The sequence below is a fragment of the Mobula hypostoma genome, chromosome 6 (assembly GCF_963921235.1).
Source record: "Mobula hypostoma chromosome 6, sMobHyp1.1, whole genome shotgun sequence".
Lineage (NCBI taxonomy): Eukaryota > Metazoa > Chordata > Chondrichthyes > Myliobatiformes > Myliobatidae > Mobula > Mobula hypostoma.
The window spans coordinates 70967230-70978345 of NC_086102.1; the positions used below are offsets into that span (position 1 = coordinate 70967230).

Sequence of the window (11116 nt, forward strand, 5' to 3'; positions counted from 1 at the left end):
GCAAAGCCCTCTTGGATTAACTGAACACAGTGTTGAAGTCCTGGTTAAGTAAATGAATGATCAGTAGGTGATAGCTCCATTGATTACCTTCTCCAGTTATGTTCCAAATGCAGGTACTGATATATATTGAAGATCTCGAATCGGGTGCTCATTATTTAATGATGACGAAGAAGAGAGTTAGAGTATTATCTTGTTTTCTACAGTGGGTTGGAAGACTATTGTGGCTCATTCTTATTTGCACTGATTACCATGGAATAGCTCAGTGTACTGTAGGCTGACATGCTCGTGCAGTTAAAAGAAAGACAGTGATCTCCCCTTGACCCAAGAGCTCTCAGGCTCATCATTTCATCCTAATGGGATGGGAGTTGAAATGGAATACAGCCGGGAGCTCGGATGGCTCAGTCACAGAGCACTACAGCATAGAAAGAAGCCCTTCAACCCATCTCTCATCCAGTCCCACCTACCTGTATCCAGACCATAGCCCTCCATATCCCTCCCATCCATGTACCTACCCAAACTTCAATTAAATGTTCCAGATTAATCTGAATCCGTCGCTTCCACTAGCAGTTCATTTCATTCTCGCACTACACTCCGGGCGATAGCTGATTGAACCGTGGTGAACAGAGCTCCTTGGCACGTTCATTTCCACCCGGCGCCCCCCCCCCGCCACCTAACCTTTGCTTGTTCCCGTTGAATGCCACGGTCAAGGTTGGAACATGTGTATTGTGAATATCTGCCTCACCTGGAAGGGCTGTTTAGGTCCCTGAACAGTGGCGAGGGTGGAGATGTAGGAACAAGTTCTGCACTTCTGGTGGCTGCGAGGGCAAGTACAGAGTCAGGGTTGGGTGGACGGGGGTGGGGGGGGAGGAATGGGGATTAAGCCTTAAAGTCCATTGCATTCACCTGATAATAACACATTTCACATAAACCTCGGGAAATCGTTTTGGAATAAAAATAGTTCGGAATCTGGAAACCTGGCACAAAACAAATGCTCTCTGGCCCAGGCAGTGTCCGTGGAAAGAGAGAGAATCATCATGACTTTTCAAATCACTAACAAGAGAAAATCTGCAGGTGCTGGAAATCCTTTGCAACACGCACAAAATGCTGGAGGATCTCAGCAGGCCAGGCAGCATCTATGGAATGAAAGTCCCACCTAAGGGTCTCAGCACAAAACGTAGACTTTTTTTTTCCATAGATGCTACCTGGCCTGCTGAGTTCCTCCAGCATTCTGTGTGTTGCTTGCCCTTTCAAATGGAAGGTTAACAACATGAGACATTTTCAGTTTCCACAGAAGCTGAAAAAAGCCTCTGCTGGCGGCAGAATGCCAGAGAACGGCATTAAACCCTGACCTCAGATGCTATTGGTGTGGAGTTTGCATGTTATCTTTGTGACCACCTGGGTTTCCCCCGAGCGCCCCAGTTTTCTTCCACGACCCAAAGACTCTTCTGCAATAACAGTAGCCCGTTGCACTTGTTATCAGATGTTGCCAAGAAGATAACAGTTTACAAAAAAAAAGAATCTGCAACTGATTTACGTTGTATTAAAACAAAATACGACGGATACTGACAATCTGAAATTCAACCGATAAAAAGAATTGCTGTAAATACTCATCAAAAAGGAGGCGATTCTGGAGAGGGCTTCCCTTCCTCGGTACGAGACCCCATGCGCTGAGAGGGCGAGGCTGGGGAGGTGGGGCCGGGCCGGGCCGGGCCGGGGCAGCGCGCAGGTGCTATAAAAGCTGTCTGTGAAAGCTGCGCGGTCAGTCGGCTACCGGAGAGACGGGGAACAGGTGCGTTGTGCAGGTAAGGGGAGGAGGAACCGCGTTTATAACTTACCGAGCTCCCACCCTACTCGTGTTCAGTCTGATGCTAGAGATATTTTGCGCCTTTTGTTAGTCTGGTTGGGGCGATTTTATTTTGTTCTTGGCTGTTATACCTGCACTATATGGGGTAAAGAGAAATTTTACTTCAAGCGGTATTTGTAACTGAGCAGTGGATTATGTAGTTCGTCGTTTGGCTTTGCGGAAACTTTCCTGGTTTTCACCCTCTCATTCGTGAGGTAATTTTATTATTGCCACTCGTTTTGACTCCTTTTTTAAAAAAAAAGTACAAAAGATCATCTCGGCTATCCGCCTCACTCCAACATGTGACTTGGAAATTGATGACACCCATTGGGTGTGTCGCGCTTCTCCCTCTTAGGTTGTCACTGACCTGTTTGTGATCCCAGCGTTTGGGGCGCGTAATTTGAGCGAGCATTTCTGATTTAAGTCGTACCATGTCCACCCTTTCTCACGTAATAAATGGGTGTATTGATAATCGTGTGCTGCTGTCGCGCCAAGTGAGTTCGTCACTTAAAGAATGTGGTTAAACCTGTTGTTCCCACCCTGCAGCTGATGGTGTGGCCTAGAGTCACAGGACAGAACCAAGGAAATGGGATGGCTTAGTGTGCATGTTTGTCTATTATCATCTTCCAGATTGATGGAAGAGAAGTGGACCCCAAAACTATCAGTGTCTCTATCTGATTACTAACTGCCAGTCTGATTGAACTGGGTTCCCTGTTTTTTTTAAGCGACATTTTTTTTCCCTGAAGTTTGTCTCAGTAGACACAGTGGGGTTGGCTGCAGTGCTATACTTGGGTTTTTCTGGGATATTTAGCTACTGGACTACATCAGCTGGAATTCTACAGGTATCAGGTCAGTGAAGAATAGAAGATAATCAAGTGCTGACTGGACCCTGGTCCAGGTGTCCTTTGTGCCTCAGTTATTCGGAAAACGTTCAGTTTCCTATGCTGAAGCTTGATTTCTTTCAAAGACATTTGTTTTGCAAAATGGTTGTTGTCTTCAATAAATTTCCTGGTGTCAGATACTTTATCATGCAGACTCTTTACTGCAGAAAAGATTTTATATTTTATACTATATATATCTTGCTGTTCTGATACATTAAAAGTACTATATGGCCCTTCTTAACTTTTTTTTGTGCCAAAAGCTGTTATAGCTGCAATTACTTCAGAGACTGGTTATCCTGGCTCTTCTGTACGATGATGTATTAGCTAAGCTTTTGCTTGTGTGAACTTGTAAAATTATGGATTTGAGTCCTGGATAGACCAGTCTTATTTATTTATTTATTTGAAGCTTTCAGATATAAATGCAAATAACATAACTAGATGTGAGCATTCCCCCATGGGATTTTTTTGAAAAACATTATTGAAAACAGTTGAGAGAATTGGCCTTTCTAAACAATCTGCGAAGTGGCTGCATTTTCCAGAACAATGCGCAATATTTCTCCTAGTTACATTTCTTTAACACAATTCTTGCTGTAATTGTTTCTGTGGTTTCATATGCCAGCTGGAAGGATTAATTTTGTTTCCTTTTTAGGAGACTCAAAATGGCTAAAGGAAGTTCGGGAGTTAGGGCTTTCCAAGGACTGCTCATTTTTGGAAATGTGGTCATTATGGTGAGTATTAACTGAAATTTGCATTGTGTTCCTGTATCTGCTCTGTAATTGGATATCAACATCAAAAGAATTCATAATGAGCCAGTGTTTCTGCTGATAAGTTTTCTCTGTTGGACCATACTGTTTCTGGTGTGCAGGCTTCCAGTGGGAGATGTCCTCTAACAAGTTTGGAATCAGTGTTGTATTGGTGGCTGGTTATGCTTCAGGACAGCTTTTAACAGCCAGCAAAGACTTGTGCTTCCCATCTGACAAAGCCCTGGCTGTCTCTCAATTGCCAATGTTAGATGTATTCAAACATTCAAAGGTGCGGCTGTTAATTTACCATAATCACCCCAGCAGCTCCTTGTCTAAGTGGGTTCATTTATTTGAAGTAAACAGAAGTTGACTTGCTGGCCGAGTGTGGCTGTTTACTCAGTTGATTTGTATATTCGAGGCATCAGTGGATTTCCCCGAAACGTCGACTGTTTATTCATTTTCCATAGATGCTGCCTGACCTACTAAGTTCCTTCAACATTGTGTGTTGCTTTGGATTTCCAGTACCTGCCGAATTTCTCATTTATTAAAGGATAGTTACTGCGGGCAAGTGGTCCTGGGGTTAAAAGCCACAGAAGGTCCAGCCTGGTATATAATAGCATGCAGATCTCTGGCGCGAGAGGGAAGTTGGACGAAGCTGATCCTGGCTCATTAAACTCTTGGAATATCTTGGGCTGCACTTATTCTCTATTCTCAGGCATCAGACCCTTTTCCAAAGAGTTGGTTAAAGGTGGGAAGAATTCTGCTGGCTTTAAGTGAGAGATCTACTAAATTTCAGTGGAAGTGGTCATCTGGAATAAGAATCTGTGCTTGGATACTACATAAATCAGAACATTTTCCCTGTATCAGTATTTTTATCGAAAACACTTGGGGGGTGGGGTGGAAATTACTCAGTCTGACTCTAGTGTTTCAGCTTTGATGTTTGACTACCCTTTTTTCAAAACAAAAACTTAGAAGTTGGATAATAATGCTTTAGGATAACATAGCAACCTTGATGCGAAGCAAATTCTAGTAGGTAATCTGAATACTACAGAGGCTGTCGAAGCACCCGTGGGAAAAGGTGCTTATACTGATCTGAGCACTTTATTTTTTTTTTATTCTCCTTCCTTTGGACTTCCCAACCCACTATCCAAAAACATCTACTTCAAGCCCAGTGTGCCTGGGCTTCTTCCTTACCCACATTTATCTCTGTAATAATGTTAATATTTCTAAGGAGGATTGATTTCCAACTTTCCTCTTCCTTTTCTTCAATTTGTGATCAACCTTTGTATTTTAATCCTGAATCAGCCATCTCCTAGACGTTATAAGTATCTACCTTGCCCAAGCAAGATATTAATGGTTGAAAACTAGTGGGGGAGAAAATGACAAGTGTTCGGCAGCATCTCTATTTTACATCCATTCTGGAAATATAATCATTTTAATCTGTTTTGGGTGACAGTGTTCCCTTTGAAATTTGGTGCTGTTCATTAATTTGAAACTGCAGTTAGGTTGTTCAATCTCAATCAATGATAGTTGGGATTGTATAGATTCTTTATAACTTGAAGATAACCAAACTACATATTTGTGCCAAGAATAACACCAATGCTTAAATTCAAATGCTTTTTGTCCATATTTGCTAAATGATTATTTTCCTTGTGGATTAAAATAATGTGTATGGGAAATCTGTTCATATTTAGATACTTTGGATGCTGTACAGAGCTCTTCCATTAAGGGCTGAAAAACTCTAATATAAGTGTCAAAATAAGCAAGGACTTTTTGATGTTCACCCCCTGCACTTCTGATGGTGAAAGCCTGTCGTCATATTGGAACTTGATATACCACTTTAGCTCACATGAATAACAAATGCTGAAACATTTTGAGGGAACATTTCCCCTGTGTGCTGTTTATTGTGAGAACTTGGTGAGGTTGACTCTATTTTTCTTTGTAAACGAACTGTAAATAATTGCCCACCTGGGAGAATTTGATTGAGAATATTCTCCAGAAGTCCTAGTATTAGTTGTACTTTCTCAGTTTTCCAGAAGCAATTTGAAGCTTGACTATTATTTGAAAGACACAGCTTCTGATTGATCTTTCTGCTCCTATTTTGCAGTTATGTGGCATTGCATTGACGGCTGAATGCATCTTCCACGTTTCAGATCAGTACAGGCTCTGGCCTTTGCTTGCAGCTGCTGATAACACTGATATTTTTGCTGCTGCATGGATTGGTCTCTTTGTTGGCTTTTGCCTGTTTTTGCTGAGCATTGTTGGTATATTTGGAATCATGAAGTCAGCCAAGAAAGTTATTTTGACAGTAAGTTTGAACTCTAGTTATATTCATTAAGATTTGCATAGATTCTTTGTTTACAAGAAATGTCAATAATAGAAATTCTTTAATTCAAATTTTTGAGAACTTCATTTGAACATGTATTTTGTTTTGTGATGAACCAAAATGGCACACTCTGGGAAATTGTAATTGTATTTTTTTCAATAACGTGCATAGCTTGTAAAAATCATTCAAATTGTGTGTGGGGAGGGATTAAATTGCTTTCAGATACTGAAAGGAACATGGTTACACTTCAGACAAATGAAATCTGATGCCCTTTTCCATGTAATGGATTCAAGTAAATAGTTGTGGTAAATAGTTACTGAAAATAACATGAAGGAATGAATGACCAATTAATCATGCCAGTTTCGGTTATCAGGAGCAATGCAGTTGACCACAAAACGTGTCGGCAGTTGAGTATCAAAAACACTTAGTAACCTTTGTAGCAACTATACTTAAATGTCATTTGTTCTGTTTCAGTACCTTGTACTGATGATAATTGTTTACATCTTTGAAGTTGCCTCCTGTATCACAGCTGCAACACAGCGAGACTATGTAAGTAACAACTATTCAAGGTAATATTGCTAATTTCATGAGTAAACAATTTGACTTAACGAAGTAGTTGTCTGAAATGCAGTGTAATGTACCTACATTTTTGCTTAGAATATTTAGTTTGGAAATAAATTTATATGTGGATGACAAGGTGCTATCATAATGGCATGCATTAAGTTTAAATAATATTTACTCTAGCCATACAGTTACAATATGGGCAAAGATTTAAAAAGTAGTTTGAAGTGACAGAATATGTTTGAGGTACTGATCTTGTACAATTGCACTACTCTGCTGAAGTCTTAAATTGTAGTTTATAATATCAGATATAAAACAAGGCTAGGAGGTACTTGGGAAATCAACCCGGATAAGGGAGGTGTTCTTCACCCTTGCATGAAAGCTGTATCCTAGACTCCTGAATATGTTTAGCTTTGACTATTATTGACACAACTGCAAAATGTAGATTGTGATTCTACATCTGCTAAATTCACTTCTCATCACAGCTATATTTTGATGCTCAAGGCTTTTTGCCACTTCTATTTGTATCCATTTTCAATTTTAAGATTGGGTTATAAAATCTGACTTCGTCAAAATGTTACCAATTTTTATAGTTTATTGCATACTTTTGGTTGTATGTGGGTAGATGCAATTTTTGGATCAAAAATTTTCAAACAGAGCCAACTTTCCAGTTTTTAATGATTACAGATGTTTGGGGGGAGGGAGTTCATTCAGCACCTAAATTAACCTAGTCAAGCTAGTCTTCAGGCATTGAATCCTATTTTTTTTGTTGCCTCTTTTGGAATGGGATGGGAAGGACTGGGGATGATTTATTTCAGATTTAGATGTGTAAATTGATTTTTTTTTTCCCAACATCTATTTTCTTGTAGTTTGTTCCGAATTTCTTCCTCAAACAAATGCTGCAGCTGTATTCTAACAGAAAATGGCAGAATGAAGCAGAGTTTAGGAAGTATGTAGATGTCACAAATACTTGGAATAACATCATGCCTGAGGTAAGTAAGCGGGAGAAAGGTTGGATACATCATTAATAAAGAATCTAGTTGTAGCAACACAACATTGATAGCAATTCCTAATAAAAGTGTGTATGGGGGTGGTGGCTGGAATGCAGATCTTGGGAAGAAAGCTAAAATGGGCAACCATTGCAGGGCTGGCCAGGAATCTGCAATCCTGCATTTAAGCACTTTAAAAGCAAAGTGAATGAAGTAACTTGTCTTTCATTTGCAGAATAAATGCTGTGGTGTAAATGGGCCTGAAGACTGGATTAATTTTAACTCTGAGTTCAGATCAAAGCATAACGATTCTGACTTTCCCTGGCCTCGACAGTGTTGTACCACAACCTCTTTTGGCCAAATCATCAATCTTGATGCATGCAAGCTTGGTGCCAATGGCTATATTTATAATCAGGTAAATCTGATTCTTCCACTTGAACATATTTACTTTTAAGGGATGCAACTTAATGAGTTGAAGTCACTTTGGGGAATACTTTGGTCTTGTGTTGTCCTTCAGTGGAGGGTTTTATATTCTGTGGAAGATGACTCTGGATATTTTTCATGTTAGGTGGTGTTCAATGACCACCCACTACAATCCTGAGACTATCACACAAGGTAACACACTCCAGCTCCATATTCCTGGCCACATGCCTATGCCCTGTTCCTCACTGCCAAATAGTAGACCTTTTCCACTACATTGTCCCTTGTTCACTTTTCCCTTCCCTTCAATATTTTTTTTTGGCAAGCTTCCCATGATGGGGCCATACTCCCATTTTCCTCTTCGGTTTTTACAGCTTTACTTGTGCTCACTGCCTTTCACATCCAGCCCCTCCAGACCAAAATGATCCTTGACCTAGCTGAAGGGTCTTGTCACCAGTCAATTGAAGACAGTGATGCTTATCAAGGTTGATGTGTTGACCTGCATTTTGGCAGGAGGTGAACCCTGTAGAAGCAGCTTGATCATTAAACATGCTGGCATACTCCTCTTTATTCGTAAGTATGCAATAACTTGCAGCAGACATTCTGTGCTTGTAGGCTCTCCTTGCACTTTGGATGGAAAGAAATTCTTATTGGTAAATAAGCTGCTGTGGGAGGAGTTCACTATTCATCAATAAACATGCATGTGGACAATGTAGTTGGCTCATTGGGGAAGCAAATAGCAATTAGGGGTGGACAGTAATTCTTACCAGCTTGAAAGGACTACTTGGCACGTGTCAGATTCTGTATCAGACTTTTTCTAACCAAGTATCTAAGTACCTTGGTATGTGTGGTCAACTGAGGCATAGTTTAGATTGACAAGGAGATCACATTTCTAGTCTGGGCCCAGAATCTGTTAGGTTTTTTGTGTTGTCTTTTGGTCTACACATGCAGTCATGGAATACATTTCTGGAGTTACTGGGTACAGTGAAATTACTGGAAAAGCTAATTTGTTTGCTGTATTATAAATGTTATGGGAGATTCTTTTAATAGGGGGATCAAGCCCAGATGGTAGCACTAATTGATTTAAGAATCCCAAGATTGATTATGCCTGTTAATTGTTATGGGAGATGTGTAAAAGCTGAGCAAAATGTTTTGAATATTCCTTTCAGTGTGACGAAGTGGATAGTATCTCATTTTTAGACTTGTAAGGAGTTGATGCCAGCTTTTGTAAATTGAACACTTCTCGGGGATGCATGCAAAAAATATCTAGTTTATTCATTTGTCCTAGAGCTAGTTAAAGCAACAACTGAACTGGTTAAAGCAATAACTGAACGGAGGTGAGTAAGTACTTGCAGTACATGCAATATTCTAACTATCACCTGTCTGCAGAGTTGCTATTGAGCAGACAATAGGATGTCTTGAGACAATGTAATCTGTATGTGATTTTGTTCATATTAATGAAATCAATGTTTTTTGCAAACAATATTAAACTTGTATTAATGGTTTGTTATAACTTTAGGGTTGCTATGAAGCTATCTCAGGAGCTCTGAATAGACACGCTTGGGGTGTCGCATGGTTTGGATTTGCCATCCTTTGTTGGACAGTAAGTCTTTATCTTTAATATATTTGATAATACTTGTGCATTCCATACAAAGGATTTTCAATTATCAAGTGTATGAATGTTATTTAGCCCCAGTGCTGCTTATTCCATTAATTTGAATGCTACATCTTGTTATGGAATAGAGTTTACAAATTCCTGCTGTGGTAATCATTAACTGATTCACTTTTTAAAACTTTGTCCCTATAATGTGACAAATATTCAGTCGGTAGGACTTAGTCGATCAAGTTTCTGTTTAATGCCAGTCTTCAAAACAGCTTAGTACAAGTCAGTATAATGATTGAGTGCAAGTATGGAAGTGCTACCTTGGGCTTTGAAACTTCATCAGCACTATGTAATGTTCCCTTTTCTGAAGTGAGTGATGGGCTCCCCTGATGTCCTGTGCAATATTTAATCACTGACAATTGTACTTTAATTTGAATAGAAGATTTGAAATAATGAACTAATTAATACAAACTGCCATTTTTTTCCTCTTGTTTCAGTTTTTTGTCCTTGTTGGTACAATGTACTACTATGCTGTCCTGGATGGTTGAATTGGACTTCTAATGGATTTGAATTGAATGATTTCTAACTATCTACTACTTGGCAATACTGAGGAGATCACACTTAAACTGTGCCTGTGATGTATTGGGAATTGGAATTGTATAACATTTTGTACTTGGCTACATCTTGGCCTGATGTAAGGCTTCTTGAACTAGTTTTAATTCTTGCCTAGTTTCTTATTGAGCAATCTTCTATGGAATCATGAATTTGAACCCATTGTCCACTGCTATAACCGTGCCATAACCAGTTGACTCCTGTTGAAAATTAGATTTTTCACTCCCTATATTTGCCTATTTAGTTAAGAGCGTGTTTGCCAAGACCTCTGTATAAATATTAGCTTGCCTTGATTTATAAATGTCTTTTAACTGCTCTGTGAATGGTAGATTTAAATTTATCCTTGTCTGCTAGGAATAGTGGGCACTACTTTTGGAATTTGGAATTTGACAATTTGGAAAGGATGTATGTACTTGAAGTCATTCCACAATCATGTTAATTCCAATTTTCCCTTCAGCCTTGAATCTATTATTTTAAGTCTCGCAACTATCCACTTCAGTTTAAAAAAAAAAAAAATTGTTTACTATCATTTTTCATTTTAAGTATTGAACTGTATGAACAATAAAATTGGTCGCCGAAGTTGTAGTGTTTTGTATACAATGTAAGCTGAATATAACTGTGCTGTAGATGCTTCACAAATCTTAAGTACAGAGTACAAAAATGCAGGTAAATTTAGATTGTATTAGTTCTACCTGTAAGCAGATCATAAGTTAAACATGTACAGTATAGGTTTTCTTTATCTGTTAATATATGAAAACATTAATTTTCAATAAATTATGAACATTCAGGACATTGAGTTGGTTAACAGAATTTTCTTAAGTTCAGAACAATGTTGCTGCAAGATGGCAATGATCAAACAACAAACTGTTTTAAGTGTGAAGAAAGTCATGATGGAGATGAAAAGTAACTTGGACTGAATCCCCCATCACCATGGGGTCATATTTGAAGGGTGGGTACATTGGCACAGTCAATAGAGCTACTGCCTTAGCACCAGAAACTCTGGTGCAGTGTGAGAGGAGAATGCACGAGCTCCCTACGATTACAGATTTCCTGCACATCCTAGATATGCCAATTGGGGAGTTCATTAGCTGTGAAATCGCTCCTATGTAGGTGAATAGTGGAATTGGGGGGGGGGGGA

The 11116-nt window shown here is 39.3% G+C and overlaps 1 protein-coding gene across 2 annotated transcripts; it reads left to right on the forward strand.

Moving 5' to 3' along the window:
- Window positions 1–1778: 1778 nt before the first annotated feature.
- Window positions 1779–10761, forward strand: LOC134347567 (uroplakin-1b-like). Of its 2 annotated transcripts, none has more exons than XM_063049920.1 (8): window positions 1779–1802; window positions 3374–3452; window positions 5575–5775; window positions 6268–6342; window positions 7224–7346; window positions 7579–7758; window positions 9283–9366; window positions 9864–10761. In XM_063049920.1, the coding sequence occupies exons 2-8, from the start codon at window positions 3384–3386 to the stop codon at window positions 9912–9914; spliced, it is 783 nt and encodes a 260-aa protein (XP_062905990.1). In that variant the 5' UTR covers window positions 1779–1802; window positions 3374–3383; the 3' UTR covers window positions 9915–10761. The 2 variants fall into 2 exon arrangements, with proteins under 2 accessions (XP_062905990.1, XP_062905991.1); XM_063049921.1 differs by lacking the exon at window positions 1779–1802 and adding an exon at window positions 2448–2692.
- The last annotated feature ends 355 nt before the right edge of the window (window positions 10762–11116 follow it).

Coding starts and splice junctions, on each gene's coding strand:
- LOC134347567 (XM_063049920.1), top strand. CDS start 3,384: ATGGCTAAAGGAAGTTCGGGAGTTAGGGCTTTCCAAGGACTGCTCATT. Junction 7,347..7,578: donor GGAATAACATCATGCCTGAG/GTAAGTAAGCGG, acceptor TTTCATTTGCAG/AATAAATGCTGTGGTGTAAA. Junction 9,367..9,863: donor TTGCCATCCTTTGTTGGACA/GTAAGTCTTTAT, acceptor CTCTTGTTTCAG/TTTTTTGTCCTTGTTGGTAC.